The 25,748-nt window shown below is 44.1% G+C and overlaps 1 protein-coding gene across 2 annotated transcripts in view; it reads left to right on the forward strand.

Moving 5' to 3' along the window:
• The window catches only part of Cfap61 (cilia and flagella associated protein 61), a 260,144-nt gene that overhangs the window by 181,862 nt on the left and 52,534 nt on the right, over positions 1–25,748 (forward strand). For both annotated transcript variants that reach the window (XM_021156892.2, XM_021156893.2), the window contains exons 22-24: positions 6,223–6,515; positions 16,692–17,019; positions 19,028–19,119. In XM_021156892.2, coding sequence (XP_021012551.1) covers positions 6,223–6,515; positions 16,692–17,019; positions 19,028–19,119 — 713 coding nt within the window. The remainder of the gene's footprint in view (positions 1–6,222; positions 6,516–16,691; positions 17,020–19,027; positions 19,120–25,748) is intronic.

The following is a 25,748-nucleotide window of genomic DNA, read 5'->3' on the forward strand; positions in this document are numbered from 1 at the left end:
AACCCTATAGGTGGAACAACATTCTGAACTAACCAGTACCCCGGAGCTCTTGACTCTAGCTGCATATGTATCAAAAGATGGCCTAGTTGGCCATCACTGCAAAGAGAGGCCCATTGGACTTGCAAACTTTATATGCCCCAGTACAGGGGAACACCAGGGTCAAAAAGTGGGAGTGGGTGGGTAGGGGAGTTAGGGGGAGGGTATTGGGGACTTTCGGGATAGCATTGGAAATGTAAATGAGGAAAATACCTAATAAAAATATTTTTAAAAAATGTTGTCAGCCAAGGAACCTATTGGTCTGAAGAACCTGCTCCCCGGAGCCAGTAGGAAGCCCCTGGCCAAGGTTGGTGAGGATGACTCACCCTCACTGCTGGCTTGGCATTCTCTAGCAGATGAGAGGCACACAGTAATAATTTCTTGACGTGGGCTCCCCCAGAGAGGCCACCTGAAAGTCCTTAGAGCTTATCTATTTACTAAATAGATAACCTTCTTTTTAAATTTTGGATCGAAAGATAGTTTTGATGGTGTCCTTTGCTGTACAGAAGCTTTCAGTTTCATGGGGTCTTCTTTTTTATGTTTTAGTGTCTGTGTTATTAGTGCTCTGTTCAGAAAGTCTTTTCCTGTACCAGAAACAGATTCAGTGTATCAGAGATCCTTGATTCACTTGGACTTGAGTTTTGTGCAGGGTGATAAGTATGAATCTGTTTACATTCTTCTGCATACGGACATCCAGTTTGACCAGCATCATTTGTTGAAGATGCTATTTTTTTCTATTGTGTATTTCTGGTTTCTTTATGAAAAACTGGATATCCACAGCAATAGACTGCACAATGGAAAAAGGGTTTTACCAACCACACATCTGATAGAGGGATAATATTCAAAATATAAAGACTCAAAAAACTGGACATCAAGAAAACAAATTACCCAATTTTTAAAAATGGGGTGTAGCTGTAAACAAAGATTTCTCAAAAGAGGAAACTCAAATGGCTGAGAAGTACTTAAAGAAATGTTCAGCCGGGCGTGGTGGCGCACGCCTTTAATCCCAGCACTTGGGAGGCGGAGGCAGGTGGATTTCTGAGTTCGAGGCCACCCTGGTCTACAGAGTGAGTTCCAGGACAGCCAGGGCTACACAGAGAAACCCTGTCTTGAAAAACCAAAACAAAACAAACAAACAAGAAATGTTCAACATCCTTAGTCATAAGGAAATGCTAATCAAAGCTAATTTGAGATTTCATCTTACAGCACCCAGAATGCTCAAGATCAATAAAACAGATGAAGGCTCATACTGTTGAGAATACAGAGTAGGAGAACTCTCATCCATTGCTGGTGGGAGAGCAAAGCAGTGTGGCAGTGCCTCAAGAAGATGGAAATCAATCTATCTCAGGATCCTGCTATATCACTCTTGGCCGTATACCCAAAGGACACTTCATCCTACTACAGAGGCACTTGCTCAGCCATGTTTAATGTTGTTCTGTTCTTAACATTCAGAAATTAAAAACAATCCATCAATGGGTAGATGGAGAAAAAAATGTGGTACATTTATACAGCAGAATAATATTTAAAAACTAGAAAAAAAATCATTCTGAGTAAGGTAACCCAGTCCCAGAAAGACACATATGGTATGTATTTGTTTGTATGTATATGGTAGCTGTTAAGTTATTGATAAATAAGCAAGCTACAACAATCCGTATAACCACAGAGGGTTAGGTAGAGAATAGCAGCTAGTAGGGCTCTACCTAGGAAGGGGAGATAGAATAGATAGTTATAGATGGGTACAGGCATGGTGGGAGACTGGAAAGTAGAAATCAAATGGATAGGAGGAAGGAAATGGGGGCCAAAGGAGGGGGTGCACGGAAGGACATCTAAAAATGAGGCCATTTGAGGGGTTGTATGGAAGCCCAACACAGTAGAATCCTAAAATATATACCTATATGAATGCAATCTAAATTAAATTGCCAAATAATGAGGGAGATGGAGCCCCATTTGGACATCTTTCATCTCCAAATGAAGCTTCTAGTACTGGGAATAGGCTACATCTAGTTGAGTTGTTGGCCAAGGGGACCCAACAGGAACCCCATGGGAACCCCCAAACAATGTAGGCTATTGCCAAGACTATTGGTTCCTCTTTAGAAGCTGACAGTAAGGCCCTGTTACTGAAGACAAAACCTACACAACTCATAGAAGTCAAACTGGTGCCTGCCTAAAGTCTTCGACCCTACAGACTAGTGTTCAAGGTAATGGAAGGTATGCCACATTCTACCAGAAGAGAAAGCTAAGCACCAACCCAGCTACAAACCTTCTGATCTACAGTGGTGATCTGCCTGGAAGATATGCTGGTGTAGTCATAGCACACAGCTTGTGAGGGTGACCAGCCAATATCTGATTTTATTTAAAGTTCTCTTCGTGAGATGGAACCTATTCCTGATGCTGCTTGGGAGGTCAAGATCCTGAGACCAGATAGGCCAAGAACATAGGAGGAAATCAAATACTGTTGTTATGCAAAAGGACCATAGCTATAAAATAACTCCTGATGACAGCCATTGTGCTATACTCATAGGTCAGTGCTTTGCTCAGTCATCATCAGAGAAGCTTCCTCCTGGCATATGGGAATGAATACAGAGACCTACAGCCAGACAATAGGCAAGAAGCTAGAGACCTTGACATACTCAGCCCTAAAAGGGATGTCTCCATCAAATCCCTCCCTTCAGGGAACTCTGCAAAAGAGGAAGTAGAAAGAGTTTAAGAGGCATAGTGGATGGGGGACACTAAGGAAACAAATCTTTCTAAACACAACAGTATTGATACAAACTCACAAGAGACTGAGGCAGCACGCACAGGGCTTGCACAGGACTGTTAACCAGATGGGGTCCTTGAGCTGAAAGAAAAAGTAGACACACGCCCCATCCCTATCCCAGAAGCTATCTCCAATTGATAACCACGTGCAAAGGAAAATTTCCTTTTCTCCAAGAGAATCTCACTGAGGAAACAAACCACTTTTAAGGGTAGATTCCCATGCTCAGCAATAGATAGCCAACAAAAAAGGGCATTTCTGGAGGCTCTTTTTCTCATAATATCTATCTATCTATCTATCTATCTATCTATCTATCTATCTATCTATCTATCTATTCACCTTATATCCCAATTGCAGCCCCTCCTTTCCCCAGTTCCACCCTCACACAGCCCAGCCTCTAATCCCCTTCTCTTCTGAGAAACAGAAGCCCCCTTTATATCACCTTATCCTGGCCTATCAAGGCACTGGTATATCCTGGCAGGACCAGGCATATCCTTTCCCACTGAGGCTAGACAAGGCAGCCCAGTTAGGGTAACAGGAGCCACAGGCAGGCAACAGAGTCAGGGAAAGCCCCTCACACTATTTGTTGGGGAACCTGCATGAAGACCAAGGTGCACATCTGTTATATATGTGCGGGAAGAGGGGAACCTAGGTCCAGCCCATGCTAGCTCTTTGGTTGGTGCTTCAGTCTCTGGGAGCCCCAAAGGGTCCATGTTAGTTGACTCTGTTAGTCTTCTTGTGGGGTCCGTCTCCTCTTCGGGTCCCTCCATACTTCTCCCATAAGTCTTCCGTAAAACTCTCCAGTTCCATCTAATGTTTGGCTATGGGTCTTCGCAACTGCTTCCATCGGCTACTGAGTGGAGCCTCTCAGAGGACAGTTATGCTAGGCTCCTGTCTGTAAACGTAACAGAGTATCATTAATAGTGTCAGGAATTGGTGCTTACCCCGATGGGTCTCAAGTCGGGCCAGTCTCTGGTCCATCTTTGTCCCTGTACATCTTGTAGGCAGGACACATTTTGGGTGGAAGGTCTTTGTGAGTGGGTTGGTGTCCTTATCCCTCTACTGAGAGTCCTGTCTGGCTACAGAAGGTGGCTTCTTCAGGCTCCCTTGCTGTCTCCCATTGCTGGTAGTATCAGCTAGAGTCACCACAGTAGACCACCTGGGGCTCCCACTTCTAGAGATGCCGGCCCCTGCCCACTGCTGATTTCTGTTCTCTCCCCAGCCCTTCCCTACATGTAGCCCCCACACCCCATTCCTGTCCCCATCTTCTCTCCACCCAGATCCTTACCTTCATCCACCTCCAATGTCTATTTGACTTTCCCTTGGGCCCTCTTTGTTACTTGGTTTCTTTAGGTCTATGGATTATAGTGTGGTTTTCCTGTACTTTATGGCATATATATATATATATATATATATATATATATATATATATACCATGCATGCTCTTTTGGGACTGAGTTACCTCACTCAGGATGATATGTTTTTAATAATTAATCATTTTATTCATTTACATTTCAAATGATATTCCCCCTTTCTGGTTACTCCTCCACAGACCCTCCATCCCATCCCCTCTTCCCCTCCCCTTTGCCTATATGAGGGTGCTCCTCCACCCAATCACCCACTCCTTCACCCCTCTAGCATCCCCCTACACTGGGGCATCAAGCCTCCCACCCGTCCCATTGATGTCAGATAAGGCCATCCTCTGAGACATATGTATCTAACTCTATCATTTGCTTGCAGATTTCATGATGTCCTTGTTTGTAATAGCTGAGTAGTAGTATTCTATTGTGTAAATGAACCACATTTCTGTATCCATTCTTCAGTTGCAGGGCATCTGAGTGGTTTCCAATTTCTGAATATTACACATAAAGCTGCTATGAACATAGTTGAGCAAGTATCCTTGTGGGATGGTGGAGCATCTTTTGGGTATATGCCCAAGAGTGGTAAAGCTGGGACTTGGGGTAAAATTATTCCCAATTTTCTGAGAAACTGCTGACTTGATTTCCAGAGTGATTGTACAGTTTGCCCTCCCACCGCAATGGAGACGTTCTCATAAGAGTGAGTCAGGGCTTCAAAAAGAAAACTTGGCAGATCCTTGTATTGTGGTTTCCAGTTTTGTATTTTTATGGAATGCCTATGTGTGCAAATGTGCTTGTGTGTGTGTGTGTATCTGCATCTATGTGTTTCTTGTGCTTTTTATTTGACTCTTTTCTTTTATTGATTTGTTCTGTCTTATTCTGGTTTGTTTTGCATTTATTTTCTTATTAATATTCTTCAGATGCCTGGTTGTTGTCTAACGGGAGACAGAAAGTGTGTGGATTTGGATGGTAGGAGATGTAGGATCTTGGAGAAGTTGGGGCTGAGAAACTGTAATCAGAGAATATTATATGAAAAATCAATTTTCAATAAAAGGAAAGCAGATTTTGCATAATTTATTCGACCAAATTGAATAAATACACTTGTTTAGTTTGCCTTATGAATTTTCTTTTCATACCATTGTATGAACCACAAGGAAAAAAAAAAACCAAGAGACTCATTGAGTTTATACTTTATGGTAAAATTCCTTCAACAGACCTGAAAAACGCATCTACAGGCATTTCTTCTTTATAAAGAAATGTTAGAACAAAATACCAATTCAATGTCAAAAATAGTAGAAAATACATTCAGTTTATAGATCTTAAAACTTGCACAATAATAGATTACCATTTGTAATTATTCCTGTAGCATTTCTGAGAAGTGTGACTACATAACATTGGCTGCTACCCTCAGAATGCCCTTATACAAGGGGTTCTTTCAAGCTTATTTTATGATTTTATATTTGCTAAGCAAAATAACAGCATTCAGTCTCTCTAGCTAGGTCTTGACACTTTAAATTCTAAAACCAGCAATTTGGATCTTTATAAAATTACCCATTGAAAGCAGAATATTCTGACTATTAGTTCTCAAAAATGAAGGGAAATACCTTGAAATCAACCCAGGTCAACATTTACATATTAAAACCCACTGTCACATCCCATATGTGAATGTGTTTTTTACCAGTGTCCTTTCCTGGTTCACAAGAAGTTGTATGCATGGCAGACTTCAGCAATTTTGTTTCTTTAATAAGTGTAGCAAATAGGGAACAAAAACAAGATAAAAGGTTTTATTCTAGACCATTTCCTCCAGCATAATTTCAACTTTCAAATTATAGGAACATAAATGAATGTCCTACTTCTGTGTTAGAAGTACTTGACTACTTTGTGGGATGTTTTGTGCCAATTCTTTACTAAATTATCTTGGTCGCTGTTGCTAGGTAACACTGCTGGCTTCCTGCAGCTGAGAAATGAAAGGGTTGGAGGGAGCAATTTGGCATTATTAGCATTTGACTAATAAGTTTTTGTTTTGTTTTGTTTTTTTTAGCCGTATGTTTTAACATTTCCCTCTCTTTCTAGGGAAGGTCATTGTCTACGGGAATACACTTGACGCTTTCACAACAGTGGAGACACTCCTAAACATTGGCATGAAGGGGAGCGGCATCTACTTTGTGCATCCCCCAGCTGAATCAAACATAACCTGTATCAACAACTATGATGTAGAGAGTGCTGTGGAAGATGCACTCAGTGCTGCTGGGGTGACAGTCTTTCACGACGCATTGTTGGCTCAGTGGAACCATGGCCAGCACCCGGATCCTATCTACAATGCCTGTTTCACCACCTCCACCAAGCCTTTCAGACTGGAGTGTTCAGTAAGTCCATCCCCGTGAACCACACTTGCTGTCTGCCTAAGGCAGCGATTCTCAATCTGTGGGTCGTGACCCATTTGTGGGTCACATATCAGACAGCCTGCATATCAGATATTTACATTTCAGTTCATAAGGATAGCTAAATTACAGCTATGAAGTAGCAACGGGATACTTTTATGGTTGGGGTCACCACAACACAAGGAACTGAGTAGAAGAGTCGCATCATTGGGAATGTTGAGAACCTCTGGCCTAGCCTGGGTGCTAACCTCCCCAGAACTGGGGACGCTGAACGATTTTAGTACAGAATGTACAGCTACTGATTTGGGGTCTGTTTTCAAACCATTTGGGTTGACCGTCACTCAAAAGCAAGAAGCTACTACCAACACAGGGACTTAAAACAATTTATTGTCACTTTTACCTCTGCTCTAGGGGTTTGCTTGGCCCAACTAGGTAGTTCCCACAGGAGATTTCTTTCGTTATTGAATTTACAACAATAGACCAAGCTGGAATCATCTAGAAGACACATTAACTTTTCTGGCTATTGATGCTAGATCAACTTCAGCTGGGATTTTCTTGAGCCTGGGCTTTGTCAAAACAAAACAAACAAACAAACAAATGATAGTTGTAAGAGCAAATGGGACAGGAGCTGGGGTGTCTGCCCCTTAGACCAGGTCTCAGCTGTCAGCTAGCATGTCTGCAGCCACACCCTCCCTACAGACAAGTAATTCTGCCCACTGTGCATTAAAAGGGAAATAAGTGACCTCACTGAGCAGAGACCACCCCCCCTGAAAGGGGCTACAGTACCAGGTGCCGAAAAAGGTTGTCCCTGTTGTGATTTCTTATAACACACCCCAAAAAGGGTACAGTGGGAACACAGGCCCATGGGCAATCCCAGGCTTAAAATCACAGCAGCCCTACTAATGGGCATGCAGGTCCAAGAAGCCTGGAAATGACCAGATGTGGAGTCCACTGACCAGAGAGCTGCTGCAGCTGGACTAGCCATGATGCCCTTTGCTTTCCTAAAGCCACGCCCACTGGCCAGCCAGCTTTGGGTTATAGCTCTACTCCTCTCACAGTTCTGATCAAAAAGCCTTGCCTGTAGCTCCTCTGGGCCTCATCTCCTTCCTACCATCATAGAGCCTAAGAACCCAGCTCAGATGACATCAGCCCTTCATGGAGGGTGTGTTCAGGGGCATGAGGGTGTGACCTCAGAGACCTGAGGTCCTTAGAAATATTCTAATCTGCTATTTACCACATTTTTTCACATAGTCACTCCACAGAATTTATGGAACACCAGATAGGTCCCAGACTTTGTCTTGTGGCTTAAGGATTCAGCAATGAGGAAGGGAAAAAAAATCTTATTTTGAAAGTTACATTGTCTACACTTAAATATTTTGTGCTCATCTAAAATGGGGGAATTGAAAGTATTTCAACTTCAAATTTCTACCCCAAACCATGACACTCAAAGATTGCCAGATCTTTCTAAGGAACCTCTGGAGATTGGTACACAGTCATTCATGTTAGGAAACAGAGGGTAAAGAAAACCTCTTAAGGAGTCTCATTAGATACTGGTTCTCCAGAAGGCCCTCTGCCTCTTTTCATGATTCAGATACAAATTGGAATCATAGTGAAACATCCTTTGGTTGCTTTTACTTTGGTCTGGTATACCTCTCTGCTCAGTCTTCATCCTAGAGCAGGCCAGGCCTTTCCTTTCCTGTGTCGTAGTCACTGTTGTATTACTATGAAGAGACACCGTGACCAAGGCCACTCTTATGAAGGAAAGCATTTCATTGGGGGTTTCCTCATGGCTTCAGAGGTTTAGTCCACTATTATCATGACCCACAGCATGGCAGCACACAAGCAGGAGATGGAGCAGTAACAGGAGCTGAAAGCTAAATCCTGATTTATAAGCCAAGAGACTTATAAATAGACTTAAAAGAGACTTTCTGGGCTTGGCAGGGACTTTTGAAACCTCAAAGCCCACGCCCAGAAACACATTTCTACCAACAAGGCCACACCTCCTAATCTTGTCACATGGTGCCACTCCTTAGGGACTAAGCTTTCAAATACATGAACCCATGGGAGCCATTCTCATTCAAACCACCAGATCTGTGTTGTCTCACAAGGAATGGTCTCTAGAGACATGTCCAGGGATCTGCCAACTTATGGTTTGCATCTTTCTTTGCCAGCAGTTGTTATGTGTGGGCTATTAGGGAAGGGGAGTGGTTATCTTCCCCCCCCCCGCCCCCCGCTTCCCCGCCCCGTAGCATCATCATCTGTCAGGGAGTTAGGCAACTTGAGATGGGAATGAACATGTCTCTCGACTGTGCCGGTGCTGTGACGGATTCCCAGGTTTTCTTCATCTCTCAGACAGACATGCTGATGTCCTAATTCTCAGCACCAGCGAGTGTGGCCTTATTTGGAGTAGGGGCTTGGTTGGGTGGGGTAAGCAAGACCAGGTCGTCCTGGGTCTGTGTTGGGCTCTGGATTCCTTGTGCTCTTTATGAGGAGAGTGATTTGATGACACACAAAGAAGAATGACTTGGGATGACACAGAGAATGGAAGTCATATGGCAAGCATGGCAGCACCACCAAAAGCCAGGAAGAGTCTGGCTCCACTCTCCCCTAGAGCCCTTGGAGGGAGTTTGGCCATGACACCTTGATTTTAGATTTCAAGTTTCCAGAACTATAATAAAATATGTTTCCGACATTCTGAGGTATTACAGCATCTCTAGGAAACTAAAATAGTGTAAAAAATATTCCTCTGGATTATAAAACAAGTTTGGGTGACCTGTGTGTGGGGCAGGGAACCGAGGTCCTGGGTCTCTCTAGCCAGCTACCGGCAGTGCCTGAGCCAGTGGCAGAGGTGGCGAGGCATTGTACACAGCTTTAGCCTGGCCAGCCAGGTGGGTCTAAGGTCCAGAGATGAATGCTTGGGTAGAGAAAACTCTTTCCCACATGGTACAGTTCAGTAAAAACAGCCACTTTCAGGGTCCTTGGTGAAACAACGTGTGTGCTTTATTCCAAGTGGACAGGGACTGTATAAGGATTGAGGAGCAGGGTAGGATTTATGGGTAGATATTTCCTATCAGCTCAGTTTGAGACCTTTGTGATGCTCTATTTGCATTGGGGAAGGGCTCGAGGTGCTGCAATATATGACCCATCTCAAGTCTCTGAGATTCCCAGGGTCTGAGCTCTCTCAGCCTTACCAGTTCTTCTTTCTGGTGGCACAGTCTGCTTGCCCCACAGATACTTACCTTTTAAGACGCCCTCTACTGATGTGAAAGTACAAAAGGAAGCTATACGGGGAGAAGGTAGTTGGGAAGTGTGTGTGTGTGTGTGTGTATGTGTGTGTGTGTAAGCTGGTGGGGGTAGGGTTAGACAAAGCAATGTGATATATGTGACATGAAAACACGAGACTGTTCAGGGAGAGAGGAAACTCCACGGGAGGTTGTGGGAAACAAAAAAAGTACAATGATTTAAGTGTATGATGACATCTTAGTGAAATCTACTACTTTGTATGCCAACTTAAAAATTAATCAAAGGGTGAGTAGAAAAATCAAGAGGGTCTTGTGCTAGCAGCAACATGGTCAAAGGACAAAGGCAGGCCTTAGCACACCCAGAATCCTGGCATCACCGAGACCAATCTACTCAGGAGAGCACATGGGCGGCAGAAGCAACAGAGCTTCTTAGACAGGGTCCCTTCGGACCTTCATCCTCAGCCAGGAGACAGAGCTGAGACCCAAATCCTGGATACCTTCCCTGCCAGAGGAGAGTTGGCCTCCAGGGAGGGATCTGACCCAAGGACTCAGGAGGTGGATCTGAGCTCCAGAATTCTGTGCACCTTCCCTGCAAGAGGAGAGCTTGCCTGCAGAGAGTGCTCTGACCACTGGAACTCAGGTGAGAGTTGGTCTCCCAGGAGTGCTGCCAGAGGCTAAAGAATCACAGGAGGAATAAACTCCACCCAGAGACAGCTAGAACATCTAACACCAGAGATTACCAGATGGCGAAAGGCAAACGAAAGAATCTTACCAACAGAAACCAAGACTACTGGGCATCATCAGAACCCAGTACTCCCACCACAGCGAGTCCTGTATGCCCCAACACACATGATATGCACTCACTGATAAGCAGATATTAGCCCAGAAACTTAGAATATCCAAGATACAATTTGCAAAACACATGAAACTGAAGAAGAAGGAAGACCAAAGTGTGGATACTTCGGTCCTTCTTAGAATGGGGAACAAAATACCCATGGAAGGAGTTATAGAGACAAAGTTCGGAGCTGAGATGGAAGGACCATCCAGAGACTGCCCCACCCGGGGATCCTTCCCATATACAACCACCAAATGCAGACACTATTGCATATGCCAGAAAGCTTTTGCTGACAGGACCCTTCAGCTCTCTCTTGTGAGTCTATGTGAACGCCTGGCAAATACAGAAGTGGATGCTCACAGTCATCTATTTGATGGAATACAGGACCCCTAATGAAGGAGCTAGAGAAAGTACCCAAGGAGCTAAAGGGTTCTGCAACTCTATAGGAGGACATTTGGCTGGGGAGATGGCTCAGTTGGTTAAATATTTGCCATGTAAGCTTAAGGGGCTGAATTTGGATCTCCAGCATACATGTAAATGACCGAGTGCCACATTGCATGCCTGCAATCACAGTACATGCACATGCAGATGTGCGGATCCTTGGAAATCAATAACCAGAGAATCTAGTCAAGTTGTCCAGCTCCAGATTCAGCAAGAGACCCTGATGCTAAACAAACAAACAAACACACAAACACACAAACAAAATGTTGTCATTTCTTTGTTTTGTTTTGTTTTGTTTTGTTTCGTTGAGACAGGGTTTCTCTGTGTAGCCCTGGCCATACTGGAACTCACTGTGTAGACTATACTGATCTTGAACTCAGAGAGATCTTCCTGCTTCTGCTTCCCAAGTTCTGGGGTTAAAGGCATATGCTACCACTGCCCGGCTTCATTTATTTTCTCAATGGTAGCCATTCTTACTGAGCTGAAATACAATCTCAGAGTAGTTTTGCTTTGCGTTTCCCCTTGGCTAAGGATGTAGAATGCCTTGTCAAGTGCTTTCTGGTCATTTCCACTTCTTTTGAGAGCTGTCATATAGGTTATCAGCACATTCCTGTCTTCCTTTCTGTCCCAGGAACCTCTAAAGCCACGTTTAGCTTTTCCGTCTTTGGGCTTGGTGAGTTCCTTTGCCTTCCACCTCCACAACTCCCCAGATCATACCTGGTGAGGTGGCTAATGTTTTACCTATGTAGATGTCTCCGGATGTGTTGAGACTAAAATAAAACCACACCCTGGGCTCAGTACAGACTTGGGACCCATCTTCACACTTTCAAGACCTTCTGATTTCAATCAGTCTTATGCAAGCCCACCACTGTGGAGATCAAGTACCCCCTTCTGGACCTTCAAAGGTCTCAGTCTCTGCAACAGTGAATGCAGATAGGTAGTTCCAGAGATGGACACTTTTCACATTGACGCATTTCGAGCCCGGGAACTGCAGGGTATTCTCAGTCAGTTCAATCTATTCTTGCCGGCTGAGGATGGGTTGTCTCTCCTGTGCGCAGCCCAGTGTGAGAGGAGCCTCCCATCTACCTCCTCCTGTCTTCATCAAGTCAGCATCTACCTCTCCTGCTCTCCCACAACAGCCTCTGGGTCTTCCCTCCCCCAGTGATTCTGAGAGCAAAACTGAGATTCCCTGATGCAGCTCAGTTTGTAACAACAGTTGATCTTTCAAGACAGCCTCCAGCACCCCAGGCACGCAGCGCGACCAAGTAGGATTTATTGCTACTCACTGTCACATGTACCAGAGAAGTCATTGTCTTCCTAAAACTGGTGATGGGCTCTAAGGCTTGTGGTGGCTGTAGGCCTCTCCTGAGACTAGGACTGTCCATCTTCATTCTGGCTTTTGTTCCATCTCCTCCCTCCCCCTCCCAGGGAACTGTGGGCCAAGGCTACACTAGCCTTACTGTTCTGCATCCCATTTTGTTGTTGTCTTATCCTTTGTCCATGTATACTTTCACTTCCATTGTGGGTTTCCAAGGCCTACTCTCGTTTCCTCTCTTCAGAATAGAGACATTATTATCATGATCGTCATCGTCGTCATCATCATCATCATCATCATCATCATCATCATCATCATCTCAGCTTCACCAGCCATCTTATCTGGAAGTTTCCCACCTCATTTATTTCTGAGTTCCGTCCCTGTGCCCCTCTATCTTAAGCCAGCTAAAATGGAGGCCTGTCGATTTTATTGAGGTTATTTTCAAAGATAAAAATCAAAGCTTACTTCTCAATAAAGGAAGCTCGTTTTCTCTTCCACTGGTTTTGTTCTTTTTGTTCTGACTAGCCTCCTCTCCTGTTTGCATTGGATTCACTTTGTCCTCTTTTCTGCTTCTGGAAGGTAGAGTCTTGGGTCATTGGCAGTATTTTTTTCTAATACTGCCCTCAGTTTGACTCAACATTCTAGCTGCCTCTCAAAAAATTTTAATGTATTGAATTTTTCCTAGCACTTTGGCCAAAATATTGTCTGCCTTCCTTATGATTCTTTATTAACACTGGATTATGCATCATTTGGTTTCAAATTTTATGATTTCCTATAAAGCATATTTTAGTTGATGTTTAATTCAGTGCTGCTGTTGACCATTATCCAATCCTTTAAGAAGAAGGAGGGATGTATTTTATATCTAAGAGAACGTAGAATTTTGTCTACATACCATTAGTAAGTATTCAGTAACTATTGGAGATACTGGTTCTGTAAATACTAACTAGTTCTATATGGCTGGTATTTCTGCTGGATGCTCTTTACTGATATTTACTTTATTTCGCCAGTGGTTTGGGACTAAATACAGTAATTACTAGAGGTAACATTATTAAAATTTCGCATTATTTTAGGACTTTCTATTTCTCTCTTTAATTGCGTTTTTTTCCATTCTTTGCCCTGCTGTTGAGCCCATGAACTGTGATGGCTTGGATATTACCTTTTGAGTTGTGATCTTATCACTATGGAATATACTGGGCTGTTCAGGGTCTGCTTCCCTGCCCATTCACAACCTGTGGATCCTGGGAGGACAATGGAGGCAAGAACCTCAGGGGGTGGTGAGTGTGAAGAGAACAGACTCTCCAGAGGCAGCTTCAGCAAGACAGCTCAGTTTATAATGGGGGAAACAAAGGCTAGTTAACCTTCTGGGACATGGGGTGAGGAGGGGCTATTGAGTGACCGTACATCATTGGCAGGGGCCAGGGTGCTGGGGATGCCTCATTAGCATAAGGAGGAATTCCAGGTGCTGATGGACAGGACCTTTTGATGGGAGAGGAAGTTTAACCTGGCTCCAGGGCTTTCTCTTTGTCATTGGTGTTCAGAAGTTTGATGCAGTTGATGGTTTATGTTTATTATGTCTTAAGTTTTTATCTTACCTGTGGTTCACTGAGTTTCTTGAGTCTGTAAATCCATGGCTTTCACTAAAAGTTTAGCAAATTCTTGGCCATTATTTGGCCCCATTCTTCTCTTCTACTTTAACTACATCCCCAATTGTATATAGTGTTTCCTGAGGCTTTAAAGCTGTGCTTTTTAAAAATAGATTTTCTTCTCTTTGTTCTTTTAACCAGAAAAATCTGTTGATATTATTTCAAAATTTAATCTTTCTTTTATTAGGGATTCTTTTTATTTTATTTTATTTTATCATAAAATGCCTATAACCCACCCTCTTTTAAAAGCTTCCAAATATGGAAAATTAGTCCCACGCTGGTCATTTCGGCTTTTTACAGTCATACACAATCTCTGAGACTTTAAATAGCCATCAGGACCCTTGGTCACAGCCCTTCCTTTTTGACTAGAATTTATGGTTATTTTTGTGTGGGAGAGCCAGTCTCAAGGCCATCCCATCATTCCAGAAGCAGAGTTGCCTTGAAACTGGTGGGGCAAACAAAGAGTTGACATGGTGATGACAGAGCTGGGTCTGGGGAGGTGGAATCAGGCAGACCACTGGTGCTCTCTGGCGAGCTGGTCGGGCCTAATCACTGAGGTCCAGGTCAGTCAGAGACCCCATCTCAAAACCCATGGATGTCTACTAATATATAATAACTATGACCTCCACATACATGCATAGATATGCATACACACACACACAAATAAACACAGATTTGAAAAAACAAACAAACAAACAAACAAACAAACTGAAATTGGTGTTTCGCCCTACGTCGAAAGTTCTCTATTCCTGCCTAGTAGCCGTTCCTCTTGGGTTCCGGGCAGGTGGGCAGCCTCCAGCCAGTCTAACCCCCAGCTGTGTAAAAAGTCTTCATGTGTATTGGTATCGCTCTGTCTAATTACATAGTAATCTCCATCATTAATTTTTTTCACCAAGAGATGCCCTGTAGCCTTGACAGGTATCTAGCAGGGACGTATCTGTCTGCACATGTGAACGAATGAGATCTAACAAATCTTTGTTAGATTCACTGGTTCACTTTTCAGTGTGGAATTACTGCTGGGCAAAATCCAAGTGCAACAAAAGTGGTGTGTGCCCCAGAGCGGTGTGGATAACAGAGCACAGTGCTGATAATCTTCACAGCTAAAATATTAGGATAAAAATATTTGTTAAATGTGATACTATACCATAACTAACAAAGTTTAGAAAACCACTAACAGGTAGAAGAACTTTTGTGGATGATTTTGAAGAATGTCAAAGATTTGAGAGGTGAAGGGCACTGTTTTTATGTGTAATTGATATCAACTATCTTACTCTGCTTTTATATAGGTAGACGTTTGTTTTAACTAAGAGAGGAAAGGGAAGGAATGAAAGGTGTGTAGGAAAACACATGTTTAGAGGCAGAAGAGACTCAGAGAAAAGAAGGCTCCTGTGGCTACTGGTCATATCCCTGCCTGCTGTTCCAGGGCAGCGAGCAGTGGGCAAGAGCTAGCCTGGTAGATACAGCGAGCAGTAGGGCGAGCTAGCCTGGTAGATACAGCGAGCAGTGGGCAAGAGCTAGCCTGGTAGATACAGCGAGCAGTGGGCAAGAGCTAGCCTGGTAGATACAGCATACAACTCTCTGGGACTTCCTTCAATGACATCACTGGGCTCGCAGCCTGACGAGATGGCTAAGAGCGTAGAGGCTCTCGCTGCCAAGGCTAATGACCTACGCTTGATTCCTAGAACCCACGTTATGGATAAAGCAAACTGACTCCCACAACTTGTCCTGTGACATCCACATGCAAGCTACAGAATTCACACACTCAGGCACACGTACACATATAATACATAAATAAAATGTAGTTACTGTTTAAAGGATTGCTGCATTTAAAAACTCATGACTGTACTGATCTGAAATTGAAGAGAAGATGAGGTGACTCCAAGAAGGAAGCTTGAGAGACCTGTGTCAGACACAGGGAAAGGAGCTGCAAAAGGCCACAGTGGCTACTGTATTAGACCACAGGGAAAGCATGGCCTGTACAGATGAACGCCTTCTTACAGGGCGAAAATTCTCATTGCTGTGCTAGCTTCCTTCATTTGGTGTCTTTCTTTTTCCTATTGTATCTAAGCTGAATGACAAGGAATGGTGTAGGACGATCTTAATGTGCTCTTCATAAAGGCCTGGAATCTCCTCTGCCTCCCCTGCCTTGGTCTCCCCATCTCTGTCACACAGAGTTATGATAAACTGTTAGTGGACAGTTTCTGTACCCTGAAGACTGTTCACACTCTGGGGCAGGTGAAATCAAGAGCAACGCCCAGTAGAATACTTGCCCAGCTTCACGATCCCCAGCCAGAAACACAAAAGGAGTAACCAGTTGTCTTAGTTTCTTTCCTACCACTATGAAGAGACATCATGACTAAGGCAGATTTATAAAAGGAAACATTTCACTGGGCTCCTCTACAGTTCCAGAGCATTAGAGTCTCTGACCACCAGGCAGGGAACATAGCAGCAGGCAGGCATGGCACGGCACTGGAGCAGTAGCTGAGATCTACAAGCGGGAGGCAAAGAGAGAAAGCTGAGAACTTTGTGGAATTTGCAAATCCCACCCTCAGTGACATACCACCTCCGACAAGGCCACACTTTCTAATCCTTTCCAAACAGTTCCAGCAAACGTATGAGCCTGTGGAGGCCATTCTCATTCAGGATGCCACACCCATTAATGATGCGGGTTTTCGTTCTTTGTAGGCGTTCTTCAGCTTCTACAAGAAGAATGTGGATTACGAAACATTTAAAGCATTTAATGATGCATGCCTTGTCTATGATGGCCGACTTGTGATCGATACTACCTTCCACACCAATGACATAGCCATCAGAGCTGCTGGCTCCCTCACCAAATTCTCCAACCGGTATTACTCAAATGAGTGGACTCACAGCAATTTCAGTTCCAAAGAAATTGGCTTCCAGCTGGCTGCCGCTATGCTCAGTCTCTTTGACCCAACCCTTGAGCCTGTGACTGAACCACCAGCTGACCTTGACCGCCTCATCCCCATGTACAAGGGAGCCAAGATCCAAGGTATGTAAAAGATTGCTTTTTTCCTCCTCATTTGACGAGGTCAGCCATGTTTTTCTTAGACATATCTCTTGGTCTTTAATGGGCTGTTATGGAGGTGGAATAGGAGCCCATCACCTTTCTTTGGCATCTAGAGCAAACATGGTAATATCATTATTCTGTCCTTTGCACATTGGACATTTATTAGGGATTCCTTCCTAACAGTCCCCATTTTGTAGACTGGAAAATCATCAGTAACTAGCTTAGAGATCTCAGGACAGTGGTTTGCCTTGACATCATATCCTAATTTTCCATCCTTGTCATAAGTTCCGAGATGAAGAGAACCTTCCACAGCCTGTTCTTTAGCCTTCTCTCTTTAAATATTTATCTGTTTGGGTTTTTTTTTTCTGTGTATGGTTGTGCTTCCTTAAGTCTGTGTACCACATTATGTGGATGCTGGAAAAGGGTATAGAATACCCCGAAGTTGGAGGTATAGACAGTTGTTAGTATGGGTGATGGAAACCAAACCCCAGTCACCTGCAAAGTAGCAAGCATCCTTTACCGTGAGCTGTCTTTCCAGCCTCCTTAGCCTGCTCTCTTCACAGATTGGTTCAGCCATTTACAGCTGAGAAATAGCCCATTTTCACTCCCTAAGACTTGTTGACCCCCAAGAAGATAATTTCATATGTAAGGTAGATTATTTTGCATTTATTTCATGCTTAACGCATTCCTGAGTGCCAAGCTTCTGTTTATTCATTTTCTTCAGGTGTATCTTTTTCTTCTGTACAATCTTTAGAAACAATTTGTTCCCTTTTTATGGTGATCCTCTTTATGTGGCATATTGGTTAATGCAACCATGAGCTCTTTAAGTTCAAAGACATGCCTTGGTTCCTTGTTGGCTTGGATATGTTCAGTGACTACAGAATCTATATCCAACACTTTAAGTTCAGATTTTTGTACACCAGGAATTAAGCTCTCTTTTGGGGCCATCAATCCTGTGTCCAGCCCTACTATTTGGTTTGGGCATATCTACAGACTCTATCATTATGCCAGCAGAATGGTGCACATAACTCCTTCAAAATTACATCCTTCAGATACTTGGTAGCTTCTAGGATTTGCAGACCTCTGATGGCCTGGGCAGTTTCATGGATATTGTGAGGCAAATGTAAGGGTATGAGCCTCTTGATCTGCCTGATTTTGTAGTTTTCTGAGTCAAAAGAAGAGTAAAAACCATTTTCACAGGTCACCTTGAACTGCCCATAGGAAGAGGATTTAATGGGTTTTATGTTGAGAGGAAAAAGAGATAGGAGAAGAGATATTTTAAAACCATGTCTTTAGACGTTGTAGACCTTACCACCAGAAAAACCCCACATATTTACAGAATTCCATATGCACTTCTGGGAGGGCCACAGGCTAAGTTGCAAAGCATGCATATGTAAGCCCTGAAGGTATTCATGAAACCTGTTCTAGAAAATGGAATACCAGGCCAAGGTCCACATTCCTCCCCCTGCCTTTCTCCTGCTAAGGTGGTGCCTGCTCTGCTTCTCCTCTGGGTAAGGCCTTAGGAAATGACCTCAGGCAGGTAGGAGAACAGAGATCCTCAAAGAGGACAGGTTGGTCAGATTCAAGCGTATCGACAAAATCCTAAGGAATTTTACGATAATAGATTTCAAAAGCATTGAACAAGGAACTTTGTTAATTATCCATAGAAAATACAGTTTTTAATATTTTGTTTATTTGTAGAAATGTAGGAAATGGCAAGTCCATGACGACATCCTGGAGTTTTTGGTTTGGTTTGGTAGCCGTGGGAGGTGCAGGAAGTCACAGGGCACATCTCTTCTCATCTTGCCCTGGTGGCTATATTATAGGGTATTGATTTGACTAAATAAAGCTCAACCACTCTAGGGCCTACCTTGCTAATTGGCTGCAGTTTCAGGAGCAGACATTATAGACATTTTTTTGATGAAATATGAACTGTTCCCTACCGAACCAATAATTCATTTCTGATATGGACACCTGCCATTTTCTCTAGGAGGGATTCTTCCTGGGTCTTATCATTATCTGCATATTTCCAAACCTGCCATCCCAACTCCTTTGGATCTACAAAGGTCACAGCCTGATTTTGTAAGTATTGATCTTGAGTTTTACTTTACCTCTGCTCATAAAATCCATTTCAATGGGAGGGAAAAGCTTTGACTCAAAGTCTTTGGTTCACATATCATATACCCACTATGCATGTCAAGATTCAAAATGGTCCCTAAGAGTCTTTGCTCTTCACAGCATCATGTGGTGCACTCCCAAAGGGAGCAGAACTGATTGGTGTGGCCTGCAGAGGATTGTAGAGATAACAGTGTGTGATCTCCAAAGCTATATCAATGTTGCGAAGATACTATAACTCCACCTTGTCCTTTTCCAGATTGCCAACTGCCATAGGGTAAGGTTTCCCAAGCAACCCTTTGGTGAGGTCTGTAGGGTAACACCAGCTGTGTGAGTGACCTGCCTTAGAATCCGTGCCATTCAAGCCTTTAGATGCTTCTTGCTCCTCCCAAACTCTTTTTTTAAAATACATTTTTATTAGATATTTTCTTCATTTACATTTCAAATGTTATCCCCAAAGCCCCCTATACCCTCCCCACTCCCTGCCCTGCTCTCCAACCCACCCACTCCCACTTCCTGGCCCTGGTATTCCCCTGTACTGGGGCATATGATCTTCGCAAGACCAAGGGCGTCTCCTCCCATTAATGGCCGACTAGGCCATCCTCTGCTACATATGCAACTAGAGACACAGTTATGTGGGGTACTGGTTAGTTCATATTGTTGATCCTCCTATAGGGTTGCTGACCCCTCTAGCTCCTTCTTTAGGGGCCCTGTGTTCCATCCAATAGATGACTGTGAGCATCCACTTCTGTATTTGCCAGGCATTGGCATAGACTCACCAGAGAGAGCTATATCAGGGTCCTGTCAGCAAAATCTTGCTGGCATATGCAATATTGTCTGGGTTTGGTGGTTGTATATGGGAAGGATCCCCAGGTGGGACAGTCTCTGGATGGTCTTTCCTTCCATCTCAGCTCCGAACTTTGTCTCTGTAACTCCTTCCATGGGTATTTTGTTCCCCATTCTAAGAAGGAACGAAGTATCCAAATTTTGGTCTTCCTTCTTCTTGAGTTTCATGTGCTTTGTAAGTAATATCTTGGGTAGTCTAAGTTTCTGGGCTACTATCCACTTATCAATGAGTGCATATCATGTGTGTTCTTTTGTAATTGGGTTACCTCACTCAGGATGATATCCTCCAGATGCATCCATTTGCCTAAGAATTTCATGAATTCATTGTTTTCAATTGCTGAGTAGTACTCCATTGTGTAATTGTACCACATTTTCTGAATCCATTTCTCGGTTGAGGGACATCTGGGTTCTTTCTGGCTATTATAAATAAGGCTGCTATGAACATAGTGGGGCATGTGTCCTTATTACAAGTGCTCCTCCCAAACTCTTAACCGAAAGCCTAGAAGACATTGAGTTCCCAGCAAAGCCACCCCCAATCTCCAACTCCCACAGATCATGAGATAATTAAGTTTATTGCTGCTTTAACATATGCTTTCTTAATAGACTTATAAAGAGTAGTTTTAATTTCATAACGAACTCAAGCAAAAGTTACAGTGATTTCCTGGATTTTCCTTGTTCCCCCGCCCTCCCCCTTCCCCCAAGCAACTATCTGCATCCCCCACCAAGGTGGCCTGGCCATCAGAGCTGACCTTCATCAGCTCATCATTATCAGCAGACCCCTTAGCTCTCATGAGGATTGGCTCTCTATGCTTGTGCATTCTGAAGGGTCTTCACAGTGCATCCACCACCACAGTGCCACACAGAACCCTACTAAAAACTCCTCTGTGTCCCGCCCTTCATTCCTTCTGCCCCAGGAAGGGCTGGGAACCTTTAACCTTTATTGTTTCCAAAGTTGTCATTTGTATCAGTTACTCTTCTTATTTCTGGGACAAAACACCTGACAATAAGCGGCTTGTGGGTATATTTGAACCCACAGCTTGAGGATACGGTCCTCATTACAGAGAAGGCAGGAACTTGAGGCAGTAGTCAAGTTACATTCACAATGCGAAAACAGAGAGACCTAAAGGACATATGGTATGGGAGCTGTTTGGTGTTTTTCTACAGTGCCATACTATCTCGATCAAGAGTTGGCCTCAAACTTGCACTCTCCTCCCCTACCCTCCTCCTGAGATGGAGATTGCAGTCAAACACCATTGTGCCCTGCCTCCACATTCCTTCAGGTGTCCAGTATGCAGAGAGCTCACAGGCTGGCTTCTTTTGTCTCCATAGATAAGCAACATGCACCTAATCCATACAAGGGCTAGGAAACGCTGGGCTTGATTTAAGACCAAACCAGAGCCTTCAACAGACACTGTATGATTCTTCATGTGTCTACCATGTTGCAGCACTCTTTACATCAAGTCAGAATGCACAGAAGGGGTTTTGGATAATGAGAATCTTAATAACGGTGCAACTCAAATAGATTCTTTGGCTGGTGCTGTGACAGTATTTGAACAGGACCCCTGGCTTTAATTAAACATTTTGCCAAGTGGGCTTCCTTCTTAATTAGTACAGAAGTTCTAAACAGATTTTTTTTTTACCATTTTATTTTCAAAAAAAAAAAAAAAAAGTAGGATGGCTCCATGGCAATCTTTTGGAGTTGGAATTAATTTATGCAAAATTGTTGCCAAAATGGTCGGGCAGTCACCTAAATGCAGCCAGCTGATCAAGAGTGTAGCCTACCGAAGATGCTCCCCCCACAGGGAAACCGAATTACTATTCTTACAACGGACATGGTCCAGACCGACCTTAGACTTTTCTAGTTCCCAGTAAGTGGAATGTGGTAGAGTAAGAAGTCACTTCTGTCGTCCACGAGCACTTCCTACCATAATCCTTCACGGAAGAATAGACCCCGAGGCACCTCCCGAATGAACTGATTTACAGATTCTGGCCCACATGCTTGGTTGGCTTGTGTGCCACAAAGTAAAGAAATTTGTCACAACAAATTCTGCCTTGGATACTATGACATTTTAAATCGTGTGTTTGTTACAAGAGCTGGGGACTTGATTTCTCAAACACCGAGGCTGATTAATCCTGTGTCTTCTATTTGGTGTGAACTCCAGAGTGATTCTTTGACCTATATAATCCAGGGGTTTGGGGGAGGAACCAGGGGCAGCAAGTGTCAGTAGGAATAGGCAAGTACTGTGGGCACTCGATCCATGGCTGAGGGGCCAGCTTGGGTGTGAATTCTCTTTAATATTGATGTGCAATATCTCAAGGCACTCCAAGTTTCCAGACTGCTCCACCCCACCCTCAGCTATGCTAAAGCATTGCCAAAGCTCATTAAGATTGATACAGTGTGCCTTCCGTAGCTAAGATCTGTCACCAACAAGACCTCTTCCCTGCCCCTTTCTCTAGAGTGGCTGTTTACTGGATAGTCTGTTCAAGCCCTGGTCACTGTGTAGCATGATGTGTTTATGACGATGCTGATACCACAGAGTTTCAGTCATTAAAAAAATCAATCAAATCAAATCAAATCATGGTGCTGAAAACAATGTTAAAGCTACCACCCCATGCAACAGGTTACCATTGAGTGGTATGTCCTGCTCAGATACTGGTTGGCCCCTGGCCAGCAAGCTACCAGATATATCCTTAACAGTTCGTCATGTCCCCACTGCTATAACAACTAACCATTGCCCCAATCTTGAAGTGCCAAGCTTAGCATGTAGAGCCCATGACAACCTCCAGAACACAGAGGAGATGTCAATAACTGAGTATGGGGTAGCCAGCAAAGTTCCTTGCAAAGCCACCTTTCCATCGCCCACCTGGGTGGCTCACAAAGTTAGTCTCTTTGGTGGCTGCATGCCCTTTTCTCTGTCACTCAGCATAAAGAAACATTAAAAGTGGAGGCAGCGGCCCAGGTCTTGTGGGATCGCTGTCCCTGTTCTCCAGTAACCAGGGAGGAAAGCTAGCAGCCAGCATTACATCAGCATTACATACTGATGTAATGATCACCCCACCCCCCAGCAACTTCCCTAGGAATATTGCTAGCACTTTGCAAGCCCCGTTTCACTGAGAAGGCATGACCTCTCACTCAACACTCACTGGCTTGTGGTGTCCCAGCTTCTTCTCCAAATCATCCCTTTCTGCCAAGGGGTCAGCAGGCTAACTCTCAAACTACTGATGACAAACCCAGAGAGTCTGCATTTTATCCAGGAAAGACACTGTCTTAGCCAGTGCAGTTACAAAACATCATGACCAAGAAGCAAGTTGGGGAGGAAAGGGTTTATTCAGCTTACATTTCCACATTGCTGTTCATCACCAAAGGAAGTCAGGACTGGAACTCAAGGAAGTCAAGGGCAGGAACTTGGAGGCAGGAGCTGATGCAGAAGCCATGGAGGAATGCTGCCTACTGGTTTGCTTCCCTGACTTGCCTAGCTTGCTTTCTTATAGAACCCAGGACTACCAGCCCAGGGATGGCCACCCACAATGGGCCCTCCCCCATTGATCACTAATTGAGAAAATGCCCTATAGCTGGATCTCATGGAAGCATTTCCTGAAGGGAGGCTCCTTTCTCTGTGATAACTCCAACTTGTGTCAAGTTGACACACAAAACCAGCCAGTACAAATGACCCCTATGACCTATGGCCGCATGACCCCTGTCTTAGTTAGGGTTTTACTGCTGTGAAAGATACCATGACCAAGGCAACTCTTATAAGGACAACATTTAATTGGGGTTGTTTACAGGTTCAGAGGTCCAGCCCATTATCATCAAGGTGGGAGCATGACAGCATCTAGGCAGACATGGTACAGGAGGAGCAGAGAGTTCTACATCTTCATCTGAAGGCCACTAGCAGAATACTGACTTCCATCCTAGCTAGGATGAGGATCTTAAAGCCCATGCTCACAGTGACACACCTACTCCAACAAGACTATGGCTCCAAATAGTGCAACTCCCTGGGCCAAGCAATTTCAAACCATGACAGGCATGTAGTGGAGGTCTCTGTCTGCATACCCATGTGTACCCCCATTCTGAAATGGTGCTTACTATTCTGGGATGTCCAAGTAAAGTTGATGTTATGTGCTCATACACAAGGTGGAGGGATTTGAAAGTCAAGACTCAAGGCAGTACACGTGAATGAAAAATTCTCAGGAGCAGGTGGGGCTAGAGAAATGCCATGGTGAGAGGGAAGGGTGACTGAGCAGAGACACCCTGCAGCAGAGCTCTTTCTGCATCTTTACTGGCACCTGGGTAAAAATGCTGGGCCTTGTGGCACTTCCTAATTGTAATTCCAGTGCCAGAGGCTAAGTCAAGAGAATTCCAGGGGGCTGCTGGCCAGCCAGTTTAGCCCAGTCTGATAGCTCCAGGCCAATGAGAGCCCGTCCCCCCTGCCTACCAAAAACAGGCCTAGGTGGCTCCTGAAGAACATACAGTGTTGACTTTTTTGCCTCTACATGCACCTACACACATGCACATACACATACAGACACACACACACACACACACACACACACACACACACACACACACACATGCATTTTAATTTTAATGATGATCCCAAAATGTAGAATACTCTGCTCTTTAATGAGATCCATTTTGAAAATAGAAAATGTGCTGCTGACATACTTTCTTCCTATGAATGCCTTTACACGTGGCCACCAACCTCCTCCTTGAAACAACACTGCTCAGCTTCTTTCCAACGCTATCAGCCCCATCCCCTAAATGTCCAGTCTATGGTATTTGAAGCCGACCTAGAGTCTTGTCTGCTGATGTGTCTCCCAGGATGACCCCACAATGCCCACCAGTTGCCTCAGTTTAACCAACAAGTTCAACTGTGTGGCTTAGTCGTTTTCCTGTTGCTGTGATAAAATGCTCCAAGGAAAGCAGCTTAAAGGAAAAAGGGTTTGTTTTGCTACCTCCTTTTAGGCTGGATCTTAGCACCTCACTTAACCTAACCAAGGTAATTCCTCAGGAGGCTGCCCAGAAGCTAACCTAAGACAAATGATCCCTCACAAGTGAGCCTGGTGGCTTTCCCCACTAGGTCAGAGGTTCTCAACCTGTGGGTCACGACCCCCCAAAGACCATCAGAAACATGAGTGTTTATATTGTGATTTATAAAAATAGCAAAATTACAGTTGCAAAATAGCAACAAAACTAAGCTTGTGGTTGGGGAGGGTGTTCACCACAACACGAGGAACTGTATTAAAGGATTTTGGTCTAAGGAAGGTTGAGAACCACTGTCCCAGGGAGTTCCAGAACCTGGCCAGTTGGCAGTCGTATTCACAGCTGCACCATGTGCCCCGTTTAGGTAAAACTTTCAGGTGAATCTGGGACCAAGTGAATGTTTGGGATTAAGACAAGATGAATTTGTTGAAGGTTTCTAAATGTCACATTCAAGTTCAGCGTGAACTTGTCTTCAGTGCTTTAACTCTGTATGCACTCAGAAAAGCATTACTGGTATAAGAGTGAACCAAGTTCAGAATTTTGAGGCAAAGTAAAAGATCAGCCACCACTAGCAGCCTATGTTTGTCTACTGAGATCCATAGGGAATGGAGCTCCAACAGAGAGCCAGTAGCTGTCAGGGCAGAAATCAAAAGTGTAACGGTGACACGGGACTACAGCCACACCCTTCCCTACAGCCACACCCTTCCCTACAGCCACACCCTTCCCTACAGCCACACCCTTCCCTACAGCCACACCCTTCCCTACA

This window comes from Mus caroli, chromosome 2, assembly GCF_900094665.2.
Source record: "Mus caroli chromosome 2, CAROLI_EIJ_v1.1, whole genome shotgun sequence".
Lineage (NCBI taxonomy): Eukaryota > Metazoa > Chordata > Mammalia > Rodentia > Muridae > Mus > Mus caroli.